This window comes from Cervus elaphus, chromosome 8 (genome assembly GCF_910594005.1).
Source record: "Cervus elaphus chromosome 8, mCerEla1.1, whole genome shotgun sequence".
Classification (NCBI taxonomy): domain Eukaryota; kingdom Metazoa; phylum Chordata; class Mammalia; order Artiodactyla; family Cervidae; genus Cervus; species Cervus elaphus.
Window position 1 is genome coordinate 44,499,252 of NC_057822.1, and position 22,590 is coordinate 44,521,841.

At 37.1% G+C, this 22,590-nt stretch overlaps 1 protein-coding gene across 4 annotated transcripts in view; it reads left to right on the forward strand.

Annotated features, from left to right (window-relative positions):
- Positions 1-215: 215 nt before the first annotated feature.
- Positions 216-22,590, forward strand: part of ORC2 (origin recognition complex subunit 2) — a 36,242-nt gene continuing 13,867 nt past the window's right edge. Inside the window, exons 1-10 of one of the 4 annotated variants that reach the window (XM_043910420.1) lie at positions 216-631; positions 6,200-6,248; positions 7,188-7,291; positions 7,924-8,067; positions 9,539-9,628; positions 13,832-13,924; positions 14,752-14,783; positions 17,320-17,380; positions 19,970-20,163; positions 21,163-21,261. In XM_043910420.1, the coding sequence (XP_043766355.1) occupies positions 7,195-7,291; positions 7,924-8,067; positions 9,539-9,628; positions 13,832-13,924; positions 14,752-14,783; positions 17,320-17,380; positions 19,970-20,163; positions 21,163-21,261 (810 nt within the window). In that variant the 5' untranslated portion in view covers positions 216-631; positions 6,200-6,248; positions 7,188-7,194. The remainder of the gene's footprint in view (positions 632-6,199; positions 6,249-7,187; positions 7,292-7,923; positions 8,068-9,538; positions 9,629-13,831; positions 13,925-14,751; positions 14,784-17,319; positions 17,381-19,969; positions 20,164-21,162; positions 21,262-22,590) is intronic. The other 3 variants (XM_043910418.1, XM_043910422.1, XM_043910421.1) reach the window with 3 other exon arrangements.

Below are 22,590 nucleotides of genomic sequence, written 5' to 3' on the forward strand. Positions count from 1 at the left end.
CACAGAGCACACCCAGTTTCCTCGAATCTAAGCAACGCTTCCTACTCCCTTCCCCGGAAACGGAAAGAGCAGAAGCAGAGCTTGGGGATTCCTTTTCCTCAGTTTTCTTGTGGGCGGGGCCACCAGGCCGGCGTTGACTGGTGAGCAGAACCGTCGCTCTCAGCCGACTCCATGTGCTATTGGCTACACGGGGCTCCGCCTCCTGAGCAGGGCGGGAGATTTGGTGTGCCTCAGGGAAGCTTCCCATCCCCCTCTGGCTGCCGTTGGTCGGCCCTGCGACCCTGCGGGTCTGCTCCTGCACTGCCTACAAGAATTTGGCATTCTTGCTAGGGCCGAAGCCTTCTTCCCAGAGGCGACCTTTCAGCCGCATAGCGTCCGGCTGGCACGAGGCGGCCGCAGCCGCTCCGGGTGGAGACCTGGCGGTTGCGTGGTGGGCGGCGGGCAGCCTGCCTTCCTCTCCTGCTTTGCTCGGGGCTTCTGAGGTGAGTCCAGGTGCACCCAGTCCCCAGCCTTCGCCCGAGCACCCTGGGCGGGGTGGCTGCGCCTCCCTCTCTGCGCTCCCCAGGCTGCCTCCAGCCTCGCTGGCCTGAGAACCCTCGGCTGCTCGAGGCCCAGAGCGAAGTCAGTAAAGGTGAGAGGCTCCCTCTTCAAAGACCGTTCCTCTGTCCAGCAGTGATGGGTCTAATGTTCAGAGGATGTCTGTTACCAGAATATGTGTTTCCTGGCATGAGGAGCCTTCTGCTTGCAGAGAGAACTGTAAAAATCCGTAAAGAAAGCAGTAAGGTGTCCTGGGACAGGAGCAGGTACAGTGGGGGCTGAAGAAGAAGGAATCTTGTCCCAGAAGTGCCACTGGAGCGGGAACGCTTTGATGTCATCCCACCCTGCAAGCACCAAATGAATCCGAACTGAGCACAGTCACCCTGGGCCAGGGGTTGTAAAGCGGTTGCCAAACCAGGCTCCTTTGGTAGAGCTTTTAAGTTAAAAGGATGCTGAGGCATTACTTTTCGCTTTACATCTGAAATCCACTACGCCTTCCTCTAGCTAAATTGCAATCTGAAGAAAAATAGCATGGCCCCACACCTTTGTGTGGTGGCACTGCACGTTAAATGGACATCATTCAACTCTTATTGAGCACTGTTTCTCTTTAATGTGCTGACGAAAATTAATCAGTAGTCGATCTAAGACAGAAGTGGAAAATTTTATTAGAGCCAAACAGGGTTATAATTCCGAGAACTGTTCTGTTAGAGGTCAAAGTACAGTTATGTGGGGTTTTTGTTGTTGTTGTTGTTATATGTTTTTGAGACTGTGGGCTGTACATTCAATTAAATGACATATTATTGACAATTTACACTATCCAAATCTACACGTATGAAGCATATAAGTGGGTCGTGGGTCATCGTGGCCCCTTACAAGACTAAGAAGGAAGGTTATCTTCTAAAGAAGTCTGGTTAATGCAGATGCACAACACACACGAAAGTGGACGGAGGAGGGCCAAGTAGGTAGAGAAAAATTTTATATTTAAATTATGTTTAAATCGTCTTGCCATAAAATATGAACTTTCATCAGATGTTATTTGGGATATGGAGTTGTACAAGAGATCTGCACGGTTAAGTTGAAATTTTAAGTAAAAATGCCTGTAATGAGGAACTTGGTTAGCATTTTCATAGGTCAACCACATGCTCCCATTTAATCATCAACTTTGTCCTAAGTTAGACAGTTGTGTGGAGTTAAGATCAGAACCTAGGTGTATCTGATATTAAAATTGGTGAATTACACTAAATTGAAGCACTCTTTTTTAAAGGATTATGTTTTTTAAAAAGTTTAGCAAATGCTTTATCTGCTCTCAACGGAGAGTGTAAGCTGTTAATGCTCATTTGTGTTAACTCTTTGAGAAACATCCACTTAAAGTAAAGCATCAGGACAGGGTCTTGAAGAGTAAATGGTCACCAGATATTTTCATGTTATTTGGTTGTACTGGGGTTGTTTGTTTTTGTTTTCAGAAATTGTGGAGAAGGAAGGAAAGGTTTATTTCAAGGTTTCTGTAGAAATTTCAATCTTGTGATTCTGTCCTATATAATAAGATGCCTTAAAATCTAGAAAAGGGAATTATGTATAAATGCATTTGGCTACAGATAAGACTGAGTTAGATTGCCTCTGCCCAGACAGTTCTTACATAAAATACCATAGGGAAACTGCCTGGGATAGTGTTCAGTTATCTACAATATTTGCTTTTAAGTTTTTATTGAAAATCTTTTTTTCCCCCCTGAAGGAACTACTGAACTTTTGCTAATAAGGTTTATGTAACTGACCTTTAATCCTTTTGATAGCGAGGAAGCTCAGAGCTAAAAATTCTTTGTATGATTTTATTTTCTGGCTTTCTTTTTCTTTTATTTTCCCTGATCCAGATTCCCTGTTAGTATTTATAGTTTATCATTTGTTTTATTGCATTGTTTATTGTCATTGCTTCAAATCCTCTGTACAACATCGCCGACTCATTGGGAAAGACTGAGAGCAAGAGGAGGAGGGGTGACAGAGTAAGAGGGGGTTGAGTGGCATCACTGACTCAATGGATATGAGTTAGAGCAAACTAAGGGAGCTAGTGAAGGACAGGCAAGCCTGGCTTGCTGCAGTTCATGGGGTCTCAAAGAGTTGAACATGTCTTAGCTACTAAACAACAAAATGCCGCTTGCTCTTAAAAGCATGCTTGATAGAACTGATGTTTAACCTAGTGAATTGGAAACCTAGAGAGACTGTAGAAGTCCTTGGATATTTGAACCACTGTGTGGAAAAATGACTACACATGCTGTGAATAGTTTCCAGAGGTCGAGACAAGCATTTAGGATAACAGGTTTGTATTTAATGGCAGGAGAAGTGTGTCATTTGATAAAATGATCTGGGTCTTTGGAATTAGTCAAACTTGGATTTCAGCCCTAATACACTTTCTAATTGTGTGAATTTTAGTGAGTAATGGAATATTTAACCTCAGTTATCTCATCTGTAAATTGGAGTTATATATATTTTAACTACCTCAGGGAGTCTGAGGATTTACTGATCTGGTGTACATAAAAGTGCCTCATACAGTGCCTGACAAACAGCCCCTCAGAAAGCTATTTTGTACAGATAAAAAGAAAATATTTCTTAATTTTATATAAATGTCACATAGATGCATTTAACTTTTTCTCTAATACATCCAATTCCCCATATTAAGCAGTATCATGACTAGAAAGTTGGCAAAGAACAAAAGAAATGTTCTACTGGCAATGGTCATATAAATTATGGGTGAAATATTATTTCTGCCAAACTCTGTATTGTTGTTGTTCAGTTGCCAGTCATATCCAACTCTTTGTGACCCCATGGACTGCAGCTCGCCAGGCCTACCTGTCCCTCACCATCTCTTGAAGTTTGTCCAAGTTCATGTCCATTGCATCTGTGAGGCCATCCAGCCAACTCATCCTCTGATGCCCTTTTCTCCTTCTGCGCTCAATCTTTTCCAGCATCAGGGACTTTTCCAGTGAGTCATCTGTTCGCATCAGGTGACCAAAATACTGGAGCTTCAGCATCAGTCCTTCCGCTGAGTATTTAAGATTGACTGGTTTGATCTCCTTGCCGTCCGAGGAACTCTCAGAAGTCTCCAGCACCACAGTTCAAAGGCATCAATTTTTTGGCACTCTGCCTTCTTTACAGTCCAGCTCTCACAACCATAGGTGACTACTGGGAAGACCATAGCCTTGACTGTGAGGACCTTTGTCAGCAGAGTAATGTCTCTGCTTTTCAACATAATGTCTAGGTTTGTCATAGCTTTCCTTCCAAGAAGCAATTGTCTTCTGATTTCATGGCTGCAGTCACCATCTGCAGTAATTTTAGTGCCCAGGAAGAGGAAATCTGTCACTACTTCCATCTTTTCCCCTTCTATTTGCCATGAAGTAATGGGATTGGATGCCATGATCTTAGTTTTTTCAATATTTAGTTTTAAGCCAGCTCTTTCACTCGCCTCCTTCACTCTCATCAAGAGGCTCTTTAGTTCCTCTTTGTTTGCTGCCGTTAGAGTAGTATCATCCACATATCTGAAGTTCTTGATGTTTCTCCTGCCTATCTTAATTCCAGCTTGTTATTCATCCAGCCCAGCATGTGCTCAGCATGTAGGTTAAATAAACAGGGTGACAGCAGACAGCCCTGTCATATTCCTTTCTCAATCCTGAACCAATCAGTTGTTCCATACTGTTCTAACTGTTGCTTCTTGACCCGCTACAGGTTTCTCAGGAGACAAGATGGTCTGGTATTCCCATGTTTTCAAGAGCTTTCCACAGTTTGTTGTGATTCACAGTCAAAGGCTTTAGCATGGTCAATGAAACAGAGGTAGATGTTTTTCTGGAATTCTCTTGCTTTCTCTATGATCCAACGGATGTTGGCAGTTTGATCTCTGGCTCCTCTGCCTTTTCTAAACCCAGCTTGGACATCTGGAAGTTCTTGGTTCACGTAATGCTGAAGCCTAACATGCAAGATTTTAAGCATGACCTCACTAGCATGGGGGCTTCCCAGGTGGTGGCTAGTGGTAAGGTATCCACCTGCTAATGCAGCAGATGCAAGAGACCATGGTTTGATCCCTCGGTTGAGAAGATCCTCTAGAGAAGGAAATGGCAACCCACTCCAGTATTCTTGCCTGGAAAAATCCCATGCACAGAGGAGCCTGGTAGGCTACAGTCCATGGGGTTGCAGAGTCATATATGACTGAACACTTGTTGTTTTGTTTTTACTAGCTTGGAAGATGAGTGCAATTGTCCGATGATTTGAACATTCTTTAGTACTACCCTTCTTGGGAATTGGGATGAGGATTGACCTTTTCCAGACCTGTGGCCACTGCTGGATCTTACAGATTTGCTGACATATTGAGTACAACACTTTGATAGCATCATTCTTTAGGGTTTTGAATAGCTCTACTGGAATTCTATCACATCCATTAGCTTTATTGACAGCAGTGATTCTTAAGGCCACTTGACTTCACACTCCAGAATGTCTGGCTCTGGGTGGCTGATCACATCATCATAGTTATCTAGGTCATTAAGATGCTTTTTTGTACAGTTCTGTGTATTCTTTCCGTCTCTTCTTGATCTTTTCCGTGTTTACTAGGTCTCTACCGTTACTATGGTCATACAAATTATAGGTGAAATATTATTGTTGCCAAAATCTTAGCTCTGTGTACACCAATGTCAAATAAGAATATGAAGACAGAATTTTGAATGAAAGAGTATAGCTTTATTTCTTTGCCAGGCAAAGAGGGAGCACCTCAACAACTGTACCCCTTTCTCTGGGGAATAGGGAGAGGGCTCATGGTCAGGGGTATGTGATAAGGATTAAGGCAGTCTTGCATTCTTCTTTTTTCTGCAAAGTTTCAAATGGCCTCAACACTGGATCTCCTAGTCTCCAGGGTTATCAGCTTATGACCTTGTTTCTGAAATGAAGAATGCTACAAGGAAGTGTTACAAGGGTGTTGGCAGGGGGAGGGGGGAGGCCAGGTGCAAGATATAATTCCCATAGAGAGTAACTAAGAAATTAACTTTGTGAAGGACAAGCCTTGTTATGGGCACTATAGATTAGAAACAGCTGAAGTAAAACCAGGATTGCTAACTCTCACGGACCTATTCTTGGGGTTTTTATAGCCGTTTACTTCGTTTCCCTTGTTTGTTAGCATTAAAAAATCCCATTTTCCATTTCTGTTGAAACAAATTCCCCACTGCTGGTTTATTTGCTCCATTCCAATGGAGAAAGAGAATCGGGTATCGTTCTTGTTTGGCTTAGGAGAAAACTTCAGTTTTACTCCACTTGACAAATACCAGCTGTCCATCCTGGGGGCCCATCTGTCTCCTACCTTATTATCTTTGTACACAAAGTATGATCCAAATAGAATTGTTATGAGGATGAAATGAGAATACATGTAGAACATTCTAAATTTTGTCTAGCACATAGTACTCAAAATTTTGGCCTCCCTCCACCACCTGCCCCTGCAGTTTAGATCTTCTCAGCCTCCGAGGCTTCCTGGCCAAAATGGTAATGGTCATTTTGCCCTTTCCTGTGCCGTCATAGTAGCTTTGGCTTTGTAAGATCTGCCTTTACTCATCCTGTTTGTTAAAACTCATGAACTTCTTTGGTTGCTCTCATTTTCCTGTTTGCTGGCCTGACTGAAGTCTTTTTCCCAAAACAGGTGACTCTTCTTGAATTTTCCAGCTGAAGAATATGTAGTACCTTTAAAGGTAAATGAAAACTGAGACAAAATCATTTAAGTGTGCTAGTTACAAAAGAAAACTTGGCAATATTTAGGAAGTCATCTGCATGCAAAGAACTGACTCATGGAGGACACAGCAGTGTGATCCTCTTGTCAGGGAAAAGCGTATAAATAGGATTTGTCAGAGACGGGAGAAAAAAGTCTTTTTTTGAGTAAACTGCTGATTATCTGACACTTAGGTGGAGTTATTAATTTGTTTCAGGCAGTAAGTAACATTTAAGTTCTGAAACTAAGGAAGTCAACGAAGTTAAGAGTTGATCAAAGTTTTGCCTGCCAAACTCTGAAATTTATTCAGTGAAGAGCTGACTATAAAGTATTGGAAGGATTCATGTTTACTACTTAGTTACCGAGATACCTAGAAAGCCATATTCATAATTATAAAGTTGTTTGGGGAACATGCAATTTAATAGTAAAGGGAGGTCCTTGAGGATTATTTGATCCAGGTTTGGACCCAGTGATGTACACAGGCTTCCCCCAAGAGACTGTATCTTTCTCGTGAACAGATATTAAAATCCACCAAACTCTCATTCCCTGTATGAGAATTTGAGGGCTGCTCCTTTTCTAAGCTCATGTATTAATCTCCCCCTTCTCATTAATGTTGTTATCCTATAAATTGGTTAGAGCTTTTTTACCCACAGAATTGTTTTCCTGGCATCATATTTCAGTTGCCTTGATTGGGCTTGGCTTTTTCCTAATCTCAGGCACTTTGTCATCTCTCCCATTTTTCAGATAAAGAATTGAGCTACTTATTATCAAAAACATAATTTTGATACAATAATGAATAATGTGTCCTTCATACTTAAAGACTTTTAAAATTATTATGCAAATATATGGATTCATTATGTGAATGTTTGACTGTTGATATGAATTTTTCATCACTTTTGAGTACTTTATTGCTTTTGTTTAGGTTAGCAATGATGAGCACGCTGGAATTAAAGGAAGACAAGATGCTGAAAGTTCAATTTGTGGGAGATGATGATGTTCTTAGTCACATTCTTGATAGAGAAGGAGGTATTAAATGATTATACAATCGAGGGGATGTTTATTTAATGGTTATGTGTTATTTCACTTTTAAAAGTCTAATCATCTATTTTGAAAATATAGCACAAAGTATTTGATCTAGTAAGACTGCAAATAAATACTACCTTAATTTTTAGTTTATTCCATTAAAAATGTATTAAAAATAGGAGGACTCCGCTGATAGTCCAGTGGTTGAGAGTCTACCATGCAATATAGGGGGCCCAGGTTGAGTCCCTGGTTGGGGAACTAAGATCCCAAAAAAACAAATTTAAACAATTAAAACAAACATTTAAAAAAAATAAAATAAGCAAATTAAAAATAATAAAACCTCACCTCATATAAAATGTTCAGCAGTGGTGGTAAGAGAGAAGATAACCATCCACTGTAATTAAAATGTATAGTTATTTTGAGCCCCCAAAATATATAATTTCTAGGTTTTTTTTTTAACTTATACAAACTTTCACAAACTGTGATTTCTCTTGAATCAAAGAGAAAACACAATTTTTTTTCAGCTTTTAAATAATGACAATGTAATAGTATAGTTTATTTATTTAAATGTAGTGTTTACATTTAAAAGAATTTATACTACCTGTCATGTTCTAATTCTTTGGATGTTTATATAGGACCTAAAATAAAAAAGGATCGAGTCCAGCTTTTGGTCAACACAAAAAAAGTAATTAAGAAGCCAGAAAATGAGTTGGAGGAAGATGACCAGGAAATTTTAAAAGATAAGAACTATGTTGACGTTTTAGGACAAGATGTTCAAGGTATTTGCAGGGTAGGGGTGGTGGAGTTGGGAATGTACCCTCAAATTTCTGCAGGTAGCTAAAATTGCTTTGCAGGTTACATAAAAGTAGTCCTGTTGGTTAGGTAGCGTTTTGCTACAATTTTTTCCCAATTTTTTAAATTATAAAATACACATGTTAATAACAACATTTACCATCTTTACCAATTTAAGTATACAATTTAGTTATATTAAATACATTCATAATATTGTGCTACCATCACCATTGTCCATCTCCAAAACTCTTTTTGTCTGGCTTGCTATATTATTTCTCGTCATAAAAGCATTCCTTTAGATTCTTTCTCTGCAGTTAGAAAGATTGAAGCACTGAGTTTCTACTATAGACTTTTTAATAAACAAGTAGTCTTGTTCTTACTTTAAGAAAGAGTCTACTGACCTAGCACTCTAAAGATATTTTTTAAAAGATATTTGTACTTTTAACTAATTTGAAATAATTTCATAAAGCAAGTCACTTTATTATTACCTTGATCATCTTTACAGAAATAGAAGGATTATTCCAAGAAGTAATGTGTTCCAACTAGGCATACTAATGTTATGTTTTTCTATACCTAAGCCAGATTCCTGCCAGATTATGCTTAAAAATGTTAGGCTTGAATTATAATTTACTTTAAAATGTTTACTTAAAATTTAAGTAAATTATAATTTACTTAAAAATGTTAGGCTTGAATTATAATTTACTTAACTTAGGACTCAAAGAGCACAGATTTATATTACAGTGCAAGGAGCATGGACCTGCTTAAGTTGACTTAAAAGAAAATTAAGATCAAGGAACAAAATCAGTACTGCTGGGCACTGGGGCGTTGGATCTAGGAGCAAAGTCTCTGCTCTCTCGGGTCTCCTGGTCTCCCTCATGTCGCCTCTGCGTCAGTTCTGTTCTGTCTCTGCCACCCGCCTCCCTGATGTGCGTGCCTTTTACCGTCTCATACTTGACTTATAAGTGCTCATTGTGACTACTCCTGACCTTTTTGTCACTTCTTGAGTGATACCGCTTTTGGATTTTTTCCCAGTGTTAAATGACATGATGCAAAAAATGACCACTACCCCTCAGTAGGCTTAGCAGGCAGGGTCGATTGTCGTGAAAGTATCCCTAACTAGACAGTTGACACTTTTAGCGGTTGTTATTTTTAAAGGGAAAATTAAAGAATGAAATTAAGTCAGGGTCTTTGTTGAGTGAAAGAGAACTTCTGTCATATGACTATTTTTGAATGTATCTGTGAATAGCATGTTTTCTGTGTTTTAAAATTTAAACAGTATCATGGTCCATTGTGTATTTTAAACATTTTATTTATAAATACATATTGTTGAACCTTTATGCAAGACAGTGAGGGGTACATATCCTAAGTTTTTAGGTAAAATTTTACCATTTTTTTCTGTTAATTAACCTCACCCATTTTTCTTGCATTATTTTTTTATGTTGCATTTTTTTCTTTCAGAATCCTTGAAAAATGGCTCTGCTGCAGATGGTGGGAATAAAGTTTATCCTTTTCAGAATAGAAAACACCCTGAAAAGATGGCTAAATTAGGTATGTTGCTTTTCTGATTTCTGTAATCATTATTCATCTTTTCTAAGAAGGTGTGTTTAACCACATTTCCCACAGTTATCACCCCATTGCTTTCACTAAAAGAATGATGAGGGATGTCATTTTATATTACATATTCAAGCATACTTAAAGTCATTAGTATTTTTTCATACTCAGATGTCTTCTGTTCTCAGCTAGGTTCTAAGCTTATAGAAACCTTGTCTTAGATTCCTTTCCACAACATCTAGCACAGGTTCTTAACATTTACTTCTTTTGTTAAGTGAGTGACTTAAGTTGCACGCAAATATTCTGAATTTATTGAAAATAAGAGTTTTACACTATATGTAGAAGAAAAATGTTGTTTGTACTAGAGAAAATTATTTATATAAAATTTTTAGGAATGAGCTGTTTTAATATTTTTCTTACCCAGTTTACCAGTTATACTAATTACATGTGAATTACTGAGTTTCAGAGAACTGAACTATAGTTAGATCCTGTGGCATGAGGGATCATCAGTTTTGACCATTTTGAGGAAAGGAAATAACATGTGAAAGCATTTTAAAATTAAGGTGGCCCATAAGTATATGAAAGCTTGAGAATACCAAAAAGTTAAGAGCAAAGGGATAATAATTAACTGCCTGGCAAAATGTAGTTGTTTGTATTAATATGAAAGGACTTATAATCTATAATTATAGAACATCTATCTATATATATATATATATGTCTTAGGTGGCTTATTTTTATATAATCATTGTAAGCAATGATCATTTAAATGTTCAAGGTTAAAAAAATCACACGTGTTGAGTGTTAAAACTGATGAGGGACATATAAAAAGTAATTATATTGGTAAGACCTGTGTTTTGAACATAATAAATTTTAAACATTTGTAAAATTCAGTTTTCTGAAAGATACTGTATGCATCAATAATTTTGAACCTAACATGGCACATACAATAATTTGCACTGATTGATGTTTTTCTTAGAGTTTATTATCTACATCAAGAAATTAAAAAAAAAAATTTTTATACAAATGAACTTATTATTTCCCTGGTGGTCCAGTGGTTAGGACTCTGCACTCCCCGCACAGGGGGCACAGATTCCGATCCCTAGTTGGGAACTAAGATCCCACATGCTGTACCATTAGGCCAAAAAAAGATGAGAATAGGTACTAACCTATAGTAGAGGAAATACTGAGTATGCTCAGGCGCATCCTTGCCAGCAAGCCAGGTGCAGTGAAGGGAAACTTACTATGACCATAAGTATGTAAAATTATTTCTGCAGTGTTTGTGATGTAAGTTAAATACACAGTTAAGGTTCTAGGAGACCCTAGATGGTCAAAAATAAAAGGACCAAATGAACTTATTTACAAAACAGAAATAGAGTCACAGAAATAGATAACCAATTTATGTTTACCAAAAGGAAAAGTTGGGGGAAGGATAAATTAGGAGTCTGGAATTAACAGATACACACTAATATTTAGAAAACAGATAAACAGCAAGGACTTATAGTACAGGAAACTATATTCAGTATTTTGTAATAACCTGTATGTGAAAAGAATCTGAAAAAAATAAAACCAAAATCACTTTGCTATGTACCTGAAACTGACACGCCATTTTAAATCAACTGTCCTTCAATAAAAAAGAAATTAAAATTTTTTTGATCTGTAAAAATGACTGAATTCTATGTTGGATCTCTGCGAAACCAGAGGAAAATCCTGAAATAATTATTAGAGGAAAGATCAGATAGACCCCAAAGCCAAAATGAAACCCTAAGGACAGTGGGGCATTGAAGAAAGAGGAGAACTAATAGTGAAGAGAAGAATGGAACCTCAGTGGGATCATCAAGCAGAAGTTCCATACACATCTTCTATCTGTATGCCCTGTGAGGAACTTAAGTATTGTTATGATGGGCACTTCTCTCACCACATCTGAAAGAAATATGCAGTTATGAAAAGGTAGCTTTTTGGATAATGTGACTGATCATACTATGCAAAAATCTCTATTTAGTTATGATGCTCTTTGACTCGTTAAGTATTGTTGCTAACTGGGTTTACATCTAAACATATCGATAAAATAGAATGCCTTCATATTTTTAAATAAGTGATCAGTCAGAAAATCGATATTACTCTTGAGTATAAAAGATAATTAAATATAATTGCACTAACCAGGATATAGTTGGGCTAGAAATTGAGTAGGAGTTAGTTTAGAAGGCTTTGTGAACTACAGAGAACACTTGCAAAATTGAAATTAATTTGGTCAGATAGGATCAGATAAAATCTGATGAGAAGTTATTTTTAGACAGAGAGGAATTTTTTTTAATTGGTTGACTTTTGGCTGCACTGGGTCTTCATTGCTATGCTCGGGCTTTCTCTGGTTGCAGTGCACGGGCCTCTCATTGCGGCGTCTTCTAGAGCGTGCAGACTTCAGTAGTTGCAGCATGTGGGTTCAGTAGTTGGGGCCCAAGGGCTCTAGTGTGAGGGCTCAGTGGTTGAGGTACATGGGCTTAGTTGCTGTGGGACATGTGGAACCTTCTCAGACCAGGGATTGAACATACGTCCCCTGCATTGGCAGGTGGATTCTTATCCACTGCGCCACCAGGGAAGTCCCAAAGAGAAATTTTACTTTAAAATTTTGAATATGTTGCAGACCACTCGTTGTGTAAATATACAGTACAAATGAATAAGGAAAATGAAAATTAAATAAAATATATCCCCCATTTTTTTATTATGGAAATTACCATCCATACATGGGTGACTCTCTTGTTCTTTTCCTCTTTAATTCTTCCTTTTTTTTCCTTTCTCCTTTTTTAATTTAAAGTTATTTAAAAGCAGAGAAAGTCTATGTTTTAAAACCGAAATGATCTCAGCTAAGTTACTTTGTACTTTTGTGGCTTTTTGTTGTGGTTATTTTCCTATATTGTGGATCAGCAACCTTTAATGCAAACTTGACCTACTTTTCTGGTGTAAAGAGAAGGCAAGGCCTGAGCCTTAGATAGATTGCTTGGGAGGATGAGGACAGTGAAGAAAAGATGGAATAACTACCAACAGTAGCCAGGGAGCAGGATAATACCATGGAACCCAGATGGAGGAATAATTTCAAAGAAACATTTTGTGAACTGTAATGAATGATACAGAGGACCGAGGAGGTTAAGAAAAAAGTAGCCAGTGCATTCGTGGGGACTGCATAAATATCTTGGGTCAGTTCCAAGATTGGAGGATAGAGCTGTGTGAATTAGGTTAAAAAGAGTTTGAGTCAGTAAAATGGTTTTAACTTAACAAATCCAACTATATTTTGTCTTTAAAAAAAAAAAGATAATTTAAATAGTGTATACTTTTTTCCTCAGTGAACAATGTTCCAGTGTGTGTTATTGGGGAAATGTAAATCTGTTCCTTCAATTCCCATGTGCCTATTACAGTGAGAGAATGTGAGCATCTTTAACATTTGTGTTTTTTATTTTAAATGGCCCCTGCTGTTCAGAAGCCAGGTATTTCATCTGATGCTCAGTTGAAGAAATGCCCTGTTTAATGCTATATCATATTTTATATATTATTAATATGTGTTATAGAGTTTTAGACATAAATAATAGAGTAAACCATGCTTTTGGGAGATTTAAGAGCTTTAAAATTAGTATAATTTTTAATTTATACAGTTTTAACTTTGGACTCCACTCTCTGGCCATTCTTTCCTATGCCCTTGCAAAGATGTTCCTCAAGTATATATGGTAGAGAAATGGAAGAACTGTAAGCTTATCAGTGGAGAGGCGAAGGAGAGCATATGATGAGTAGAGAAACCAGCAAGGTCAAAGTTAGCTCTTTTTTTTTTTTCTTTTTTTTTTTTTTTTTTTTTTTAAATAACTCCTTATTTTTTTTTTTATTTTTTTTTATTTTTTTTTTTTTTAAATAACTCCTATTTTTTTTTTTTCTTTTTTTTTTTTTTTTTTAAATAACTCCCAAAGTTAGCTCTTTATTTGTTTTTTTTTTTTTTGGCAAGACCTTGAGGGCAGACTTGAAGATGCTTGGAAAGCAGTGAGTAAAGGTGGAAGCAGTACTGCTCTTACCATGACTCGGTTTATTTATCTTTCTGATAATAGTAGCAGCAAGTTTGTTTTCTTTTTTTTTAAATTTATGTAAGTGAAATAAAGATACTTTCCCTCTTAATCTGTTATACATTAAAAAATTGTTTTATGTATTTCTTTTGTCTATTTACAGCTTCCGAACTAGCGAAAACACCAGGAAAAAGTGTTTCGCTCAATACGAAGAATGATTCTGAAACTACAATAGACATTCCTCAGTGTAGCAAGGGTAAGATTTTAGCTCAGTTGTTTAAGGAGAGTTTTCAGAGTTGCTTCAAATTATATTGTTTAAGGAGAGTTTTCAGAGTTGCTTCAAATTATATATACTACTTTTTTTTTGGTCTAAGTGCATGTTTATGTATTTTCTGTTCTGTTCTGAAAATGCATTTGGCAGATGCAGTTAATACCCCAACCTATGTGCTATAGTGTATTTAGCAAAAATACAAAAAGTAAAGGGCACAAAGATCTGTGCAGGTTGAACTTGTACAAATTGACAGAGCCAATAAATACTGTTGTCATTTGCCTAAGTTAGCCAAATGTTTGTGGAAGATTTGCTTTGGCAAATACTATTTGAAATAAGGTTTTGGGGATTCGCAAGTCTTATAGTTTGTGGAGAATTGTGGATCACTTGTTTTTGAATAACCCATTCCAACTAGATTAAATAGTGTATTATTAAAGTAATGAGCCGGGTATTCCCTCATGGTCCAGTGGTTAGGGCTCCACACTTTCACTGCTGGGGCCTGGGTTTGATCCCTGGTTGGGGAATTAAGATCTCACAAGACACATGACATGGCTAAAATAAATAAATTTAAAAAAAAAGAAACAATGAAAAGATGTAGTTTTTCTTGTTACATGAATGCTACAGAAATGTCACTAATGGGAGCAATCATAAAATTAATAAAAACAGTTCAGCCTCTAGTGGAGACGTAATTAATTGAGAATTCAGTAATATAGTGGCTTCTGGATAGAACTGGCAACTTTGTTTTTAATGAAATTAGGTTTTTATGGAACATGAAGTGTTTGTAGTGAGTATTGACTTTTTGTTTCATTCTTCAGGGCATTCTGCTTCAGACCAATCTCAGTTGAAGGTAAGCAGTTGACTAAAAATAAGCAAAAACCATAGCATTACAAAGTAAGACATGATGAAAAATAACCATTTCACCTCTTAATTTAGATAGTACTTTATCATTTACAAATATCATTTACAAGTATGCTAATTAAATACCTAACTTATAGATGAAGAATGTGAGGTTCAGAGAAGTGAAGTGCCTTGTCTAAACTCAACCAACTAGGAACGGGACAAGCTGGAAAGTGGAGCCAGGTTTTCTGGCCCCAACTGTCCTGCCTGTTCTGTGTCAGAACTATCCCTGGGTATTTTCATCAAGTAGAGTTGGCTTGGAAATTTTACAGTTTGGTTTGGTGTTGCTTTTATATGTAATGTGTTTTTTTTTGGGGGGGGGGTAATCCTAAAATCCACTAAATCCATTAATCTATCCCCCTATCATTGATGTTTGAAACCCAAGTTGGCTTTGGTAAATTCATTCCGGGGTAGCAGACAGTAATGAACCGTTCATCCTTTCCTTTGTGTTTTGTGTTTTCATTCTTTCATAATACTTTGTCACGTGGCCCTGCCTAGATGTGGGCAAGCTCAGGTAGGCATGGATGAATCCAGGATAATGAATATGTGAGTGGTGAGTGTTCCAGGCCTAGGTGGCTATAGATTTAGACATGTCTGGACTTGTGTACAGGCTCAGTTCTGGGAACCCCTCATAAAATTTTGAGTATAGACATTCAGGGCCATGGTTGTAGCCTGTGCAGGAATGTCCTATTTTAGGCAAGTGTAGGTGTGAGACTAGGCATGTCAGAGCCTCCCGCGCCTTTGATAATGCTTTTTTCCTCCATATTACATCTTGTATCACTATAAAAGAATAAAGCTCATTTTCATAATCCAGTCAATGATTTAGATAAATTAGCACATTCTTTTTCAAGTTGTGGATCACAACTTAGTGGATCTTGTTGATTCCCTAAGACATGGCCAGAAAACCTGTTAATCAGTGGTATTATACCCACCATAATAAGAGACCATCACCCTGAGAGAGTCTTAGTGTTTTATCTTAGAAGGGGTCAGTCAGGAGAGAATATGTACAGGGCTTTGGGATCTGGCCTCCAGGGTTTTAAGGCACATTTGTCAAGATGGGAAACTGATCTGTATTAGACAAAAATTCATGGCATAGTATTTTAGGATTAGTGGACACAGTGAGGAGAGGGTTTTAAACTGAGTTTTGTCCAGGGTAGCAGACAGTAATTGACATTTACTTATCAAAATTTGAGTTTTGATAAGTAAACAAGCATTTGATAAGTAAACAAGTAAGCAAGCTATTTGCCCTGGTGAGTAATCTGCTATCCTAATGGGAGAATAGATTGCCCAGATGAGCAAACTGTCGGGATAAATTAGTTGCAGAAATTTCTGTAGAAAACAGTGAAGTTATTTGCTAGTTTCTAGCCTTACCTTTTTGAGCAAGAATTTTCTGAAATGATTATTTTGACACAGATGTTCTCAGACCTGATAATTAAGCTATGTGGACATAGGTTGTCTCAGTTCTTAATCCAGAAATCAGTTTGGTAGGACATGATCTATAATTTTAAAAAAATGAAATAGGATAAAACAGGAAATTTCTATTTTATAAGTATTACTATAACTTAACTCAGTTATAAGCAGGGTATTTTATCTTTTTATCAATACTGTTATCATGTATACAACCGTAGGCATTTTATTGTACAGCAATTGAATAGTGTTAAAGTATTAGATTTTATAAAGAAAAGAAAAACATGTTATATCACTATAAATGTTTAAAAAGTTAAAAATACAGGAGTAAAAAGTAGAAATCTCTGTTTCTGTCCTCACAAACTATTTTTTATTTCTGGCTGCGCTGGTCTTTGTTGTGGCACACAGGTTCTCTAGCTGCAGCGCATGGACTTCTCTAGTTGGGGCATGCAGGCTTAGTTGCCCTGCAGCATGTGGGATCTTAGTTCCCCCACAGAGGGCGCAGCCCATGTCTCCTGCATTTTGGAAGGCAGATTTCTTTACTGCTGGACTACCAGGGAAGACTCCTCACAGACTACTTTAACACCAGTCAATTTTTTGTACATTAAAAGGCCCATTGCTGTAAGTATAGGAATCCCATTTAAGCAAATCCCATTTGCTTATTCATCATCACTGAACAGTGTTACCTTTTTTAAAAAAATATTCTGCTAATCTGATAGGTGAAGAATGGTTGAATAGGTTTGAATAGGGTCAAACACTGATAAATTTATGCTTTTTCTTTACATAATAATAGAAGTCCATACTTTACAGATGTCTGGAATACAACTTATAGAATCACTCTAAGAATCCTTTGGAATTTGTTTGTATCATTTTTGTTGTTATAGTCTTTTTTTTTTCCCCCAACAAAGTCCTTTGTCATTGTCTTCTAGTTCCAGGAAGTAGCTCCTCTAGTTCTAATATCTATTGAAAACAAAATATTTTTCTTTCCAGCCTTTCTTGCACCCAGATCCATTGTTAATTTCCATGTCATCATTATTATTTGACTATTTAAACTATGTTGCTTTTTTATTTTTGAACAGAACAATGATAAAAGTGAATTTCTGTCAACAGCACCTCGTGGGCTAAGGAAGAGATTAATAGGTGTGTATTTCTTTTAATACTGAGTTTTTTATTAAAAAGCATCTAAACAAGAGGCAATAATGGTTAAATATACAGGTTCTAGCCTTAGAATGCTTACTTTTTCTTTGGCCTGTCACTTACAGGGACTTCTCTGTGCCTCAATTTTTTTCATTTGTGAAATAGGGACAACAGTGGTACCAGCCTCAGAGTTATTTTGAGATTAATTGAAATAAAGAATGTCAGATGTGCTTAGTAGTGCTTGACCATGATATATGCTTAACAGATGTTAGCTATTACTGTCTTTTATTATTATAACTACTTATTGCTGTTTCTTTTTGTGACGGAAAGGATATGTTCATGTCATCAATTGAACTGTAAATTGCTTAAGGGCAAGGACTATATCTTATATTTTAACTCTTAACACTTAGCACCATGTCTTTAACATTACAGTCAGTGGATATTAAGGTTAGTTAAAATTCTTCTTCAATATAATAACATGCTTTCTGGTTTATTTGCCTAAGACAGTTTTAGAAATGGTTCTATTGATTTATTTAAAAGTTTTATATTGAAATAATTCAAAATATTCAGTTATACTGAATACTATACAAAGCCAAGTAAACAAACATGAGTCCCACCTTTGGGGAAATTAAAAGTGTTTTGGGGTTTTTTTGGTTTTTTGGCTTGTTTTTTTTTTTTGCAGCACTGTATGGTTTGCAGGATCTTAGTTCCCTGACCAGGGATTGAACCCAGGCCACAGCAGTGAAAATGTGGAACCCAAACTACTGGAACTATAGGGAACTCCCTGTTTTGGGGTTTTTAAATGTTTAACTTTGGGGCAAATTTCTTGTTGACGTTGGTTTCCTAAAGATATCAGCGCCTTTCTTGGGGTTGACTCCTTGACAGTATTAGCTGACATTGTTAAGTCCATGCCCCGTAGCTGTTCTTTTCAAGGTATAAAGTTGATGCTACATTTTTAATCAACATAAAATTTATAATACTAAATTAGGGGATATCTGAAGTAGTAAAAGATGATATGTGCAATTGTTGTTATTATTTTATGTCAAATACATCCCACATCTTAATTTCCTCCTTACTCCACAGAAGAATCTTTTTTAGAGAGAAGGTGAACGTCCTTTTCTTTCTCAATAACCATCAAATAAATACACCAACACGTATGATGTATTCGTGTAGATAGGATAAAGACATTGTCTGGTGCCTCCTACCACTTCTTACCCATGCATCTACCATGGGCAGCAATCACCAAAATCTGAATCTTCTAAGCTACATATGCCCACAAAATCAAGTCTTTTTTTTTTTTTCTTCTTCAGTATCTATATTTCTTACATGCTGACTGTATATTCTGAAGTATATCTACTCTTCAAAATAAATAGTGATTTGCTTAAAATTATTTATTTTGGAAGTTAACCTTTTATGATAGTTTTTTTTTATGATAGTTTTATACTTATTTCATTGAGTGTAAAAACTAGTTTTATCCTTACTTTATGATTATAAAACTAGCCTTACTACTTCTAGAGAATGGTTGGGGTCATTATGGTTTGTTTAAAAATATAACTTTTATATCAACTCTGGGATGGATTGTGCCTAGGTATTAGAAGTACTTAAAGTGACTGTCATGTATTGAGTGCTCTGTCAGCCAGGATGGCATTTTCAAGGGGCAGCAATGGAAAATTCTGTAACAATTGCTTAAGCCATGGACAATGAGGTATCTCACATCATAAGAAGTCTAGAGATACACAGTTCATGGTTGATGTAGTGACTCAACAGTGTCATGAAGGATCTTCCTGTTCTTCCTGTCTTTTTGCTTTATCGCTGGCATTTTTCATCTTTAGTTTTGATATTTTATATGCAAAATGGCTTCCATAGCTTTAAGCTATGGGTGTAAGTCTTTGGGACCCCATGGACTGCAGCCCACCAGACTCCTCTGCCCATGGAGTTTTCCAGGCAAAAGTACTGGAGTGGGTTGCCATTTCCTCCTCCAGAGGAGGCTGACCTAGGCATCAAACCCGTGTCTCCTTCATTGGCATCCCGCCGAGCTGCCAAGGGGCTTTCCTTCCACAACTGAGGAGACTCTTTCCCAAAAGCTCCCAGCAAATTTTCCTTCAAGTTTCATCAGTTAAATGTTTACATAGCCAACTCTGGTAGCAAAGGAGGCTGAGAGAGCATGTACTGGGCAAAGGAAAAGACAGTTAAATTTACTGTGATTATTTATTCCTTAGCACATTACCACATTTTATAATCAATTCTATTAGTAAGGAAGAAGGAAAGAACATAGTAGGTATGATCGACAATTTCTGCCTCAGTTCCTATGTGTTAGGCATTGTTAGTTGCTTTATATGCATTTCAGTGTAAACTTCACAATGTTTTATTAAAAACAGTGTTTTATTAAATTAGGCATTGATAGCCTCATTTGATAAATGAGGAAACTGGTGCTCAGAAAAATTACAAAACTAGCTCTGGTGAGATTATCATCATGTAATGACAAAACCAGAAGTCACAATCTCTTACATCAATGCCCACACTCTTCCTAATACCCTACAGTGTCTCTCTTGTCAAGCTGTCCAATTTTCCCAATTACTTCTTCCCCCACAGTTCCACAGTCTCATTCTGACAGTGAAAGTGAATATTCAGCTTCCAACTCAGAGGATGATGAAGGAGTCACACAGGAACATGAAGAGGACACTAATGAAGACGTATTGAACCAAAAGATTCAAGCTCAGAATAGAGTAGTCTCAGCTCCTGTTTGCAGAGAAACCCCTTCTAAGAAGATGAAGAGAGAGAAAACAGTAAGTGAAGAGAGAACTTTAACCTGAAAGAAAAATTAGTAATATCTCAAAGATGAGCTACCTAAAAGATCCAAATGGGAGGGTCAGCACAATTTTTTTTCTTCACTTTTCTACATTTTCTCAGCCTTTCACATAAATTCCCACATATATATTTCTGAACTTTGTATCCTGGCCTCTCTCTCCATATCCATATATCAATACCGTAGCATATGCTAAAGGTGGCAATTCAGTTGACTGAAAAAGAGCTTTTCAATAAATATTAGTTGGATAATTGGAAGGCAAGACTTCTCAGTATGTACCTTTTTATGTAGTTTTATTTTGTAACGCTGTTGATGTATTCAGGTTAGCCTACGTATATAATAAATGCTGTGACTCTGGATCCAGGTTGAGTTGTTTGGAGAACACTGCACATGGCCTGAGAAAAGGCTAATTGTCCTCTCATTCTCTGTAAAGACTCAGGGCAGAGCCTCCTGCTTGATGCCTTTCCATTCCTTCCTTCCTTTCATGGAGGCCAGTCATGCCCCAAATCAACAGAACACATGGTCAGTCATCTTACTGGAATAGTAAGCAAGTCATTTTTTTTTTAACGTTGGTGTTGATATCTGTCTCATTTTCACAGTCCTTCACCCATACTAATTAAAGAATTTGCTAGGACTGTGTGAGGCAAAACAAAGGTCCTGATATATAAAACCTTTTTTTTCTGTAAGTCTGAATGGGAATAATATGTTGGAATTTAGGAATCATTTTTGGACAGACTACTTCAAACTAGTCACTTTCTTCAACTTTTATGATCAACTATTATGAGTAAGAGTTACTCAGTTTTATCACTGGAATTAATTTTGCTTGGTCGTTAATCAAGGCGTTGTTGCTTCAAAAAGAAAATACTGACTGCCAAATAAAGAATTTCATTGATCTTGTTTTACACTGCTGTTACTATCTAGTTTTGATATAAAACAAATATCTGAAACTAAGAGCTGACTTTGCTTTGTCCACTTTCAGAGTCACTTAGTAGAAGAATATTTTGAAGCCCACAGCAGTTCTAAAGTTTTAACCTCTGATAGGACACTGCAGAAACTAAAGAGGGCTAAACTGGATCAGGTATGTTGCAATGAATGCTACTTCTAAATTTTTCTTATTGTGAGCTGAAAAATATACTACATAAGCAGCAAAATCTGAAGAGTACTATAATTATGTTTTTCCCTTATTTATCATTTCTTCAGGACCTACAGTAATCATCAGGGTCATAGTTTCTTTATTTTATTGACATATATATGCTTGACTTACAATGTTGTATTTCTACTGTGCAACAAAGTGATTCAGTTACACATGTATATATATTTTCACATTCTTTTCAATATGGTTTATCACAGCATACTGAGTATAGCTCCCTGCGCGGGGTCATCGTTTCTTTGAAATCCATGTACCATTAATCTCTATTGTTAATTTAACCCATATATTCACTGAACCTCACGTTGGTCATAAAACACTGACTGACCTGATTCTGAGTTAAAAACCTTGCAAAACGCAGTGGGTATTCTGCTTTCTGATATTATGGAAAGCCTGTCCAGTACAGTAAGGTAACAGGGTTACTATATACTATGATTCCAGCATGTCATATAAAAAATACCATACAGGTATACTCGGGGCTTTATTCATACCTCACTAAGGCAAGACACAGAACCATCTGAATAAGAAAATGTTTGATTAGAAAGTGGGCTTGATAATTTAAGTCAATAAGAGATTGTTATTGACTCAGAGAATCAAGATTTTATTATTTTCTGAAAGTAGAGTTCAGTGCAATTTTCTGAGGGACTTTTGACAGAGTTCTCAAGCTATAGGAAAGAGAGGAGATTATTGGGTAAATCACTGTGACCTGGATGACACGGTGCTGTGTGGTTAGTTTTTTTGGGTGTTTCATTTCTTTCTACCTGGCTCATTGGTTTTGCAGCTCAGATCAGAGACTAGCTGAAAACATGTGTCAAGAAACCACATTGTTCCAAGGAAGAGATGGCACTAACATCTTGTTAGTGCATCTGCTTTTATATAAGCAGCATGGGGGTGGGGGGAAGTGGATCTAGGGTCAAAGTAGGCTTTCACAGGACCTAGAGACAAAGATCTCTCAGAGAAGGAAAGAAACACCTGTTACTGATAAAGAAAGGAAGGTCTTTCATTAATTGCGGACATAGCTGGTGGATGCAGTCTTAGTAGCCCATGTCAAGAAGCATTGATTTCTCGTGTCTTCAGTTAGCTGGGAGTTGGCTGGTCTAGGATTTGCTCCACATACCTGTCTTCCTTGTTGGACCTCCTTGGGAGGCTACCAGAGGCATGTTCTTTTCATGACAATGTCAGAGACGAAGTGAAAAAACAGAAGACCTCCTAAAGCCTGGGCTCAAAACTGTCTCTGTCACTTCTGCCTCATTCGGTAGC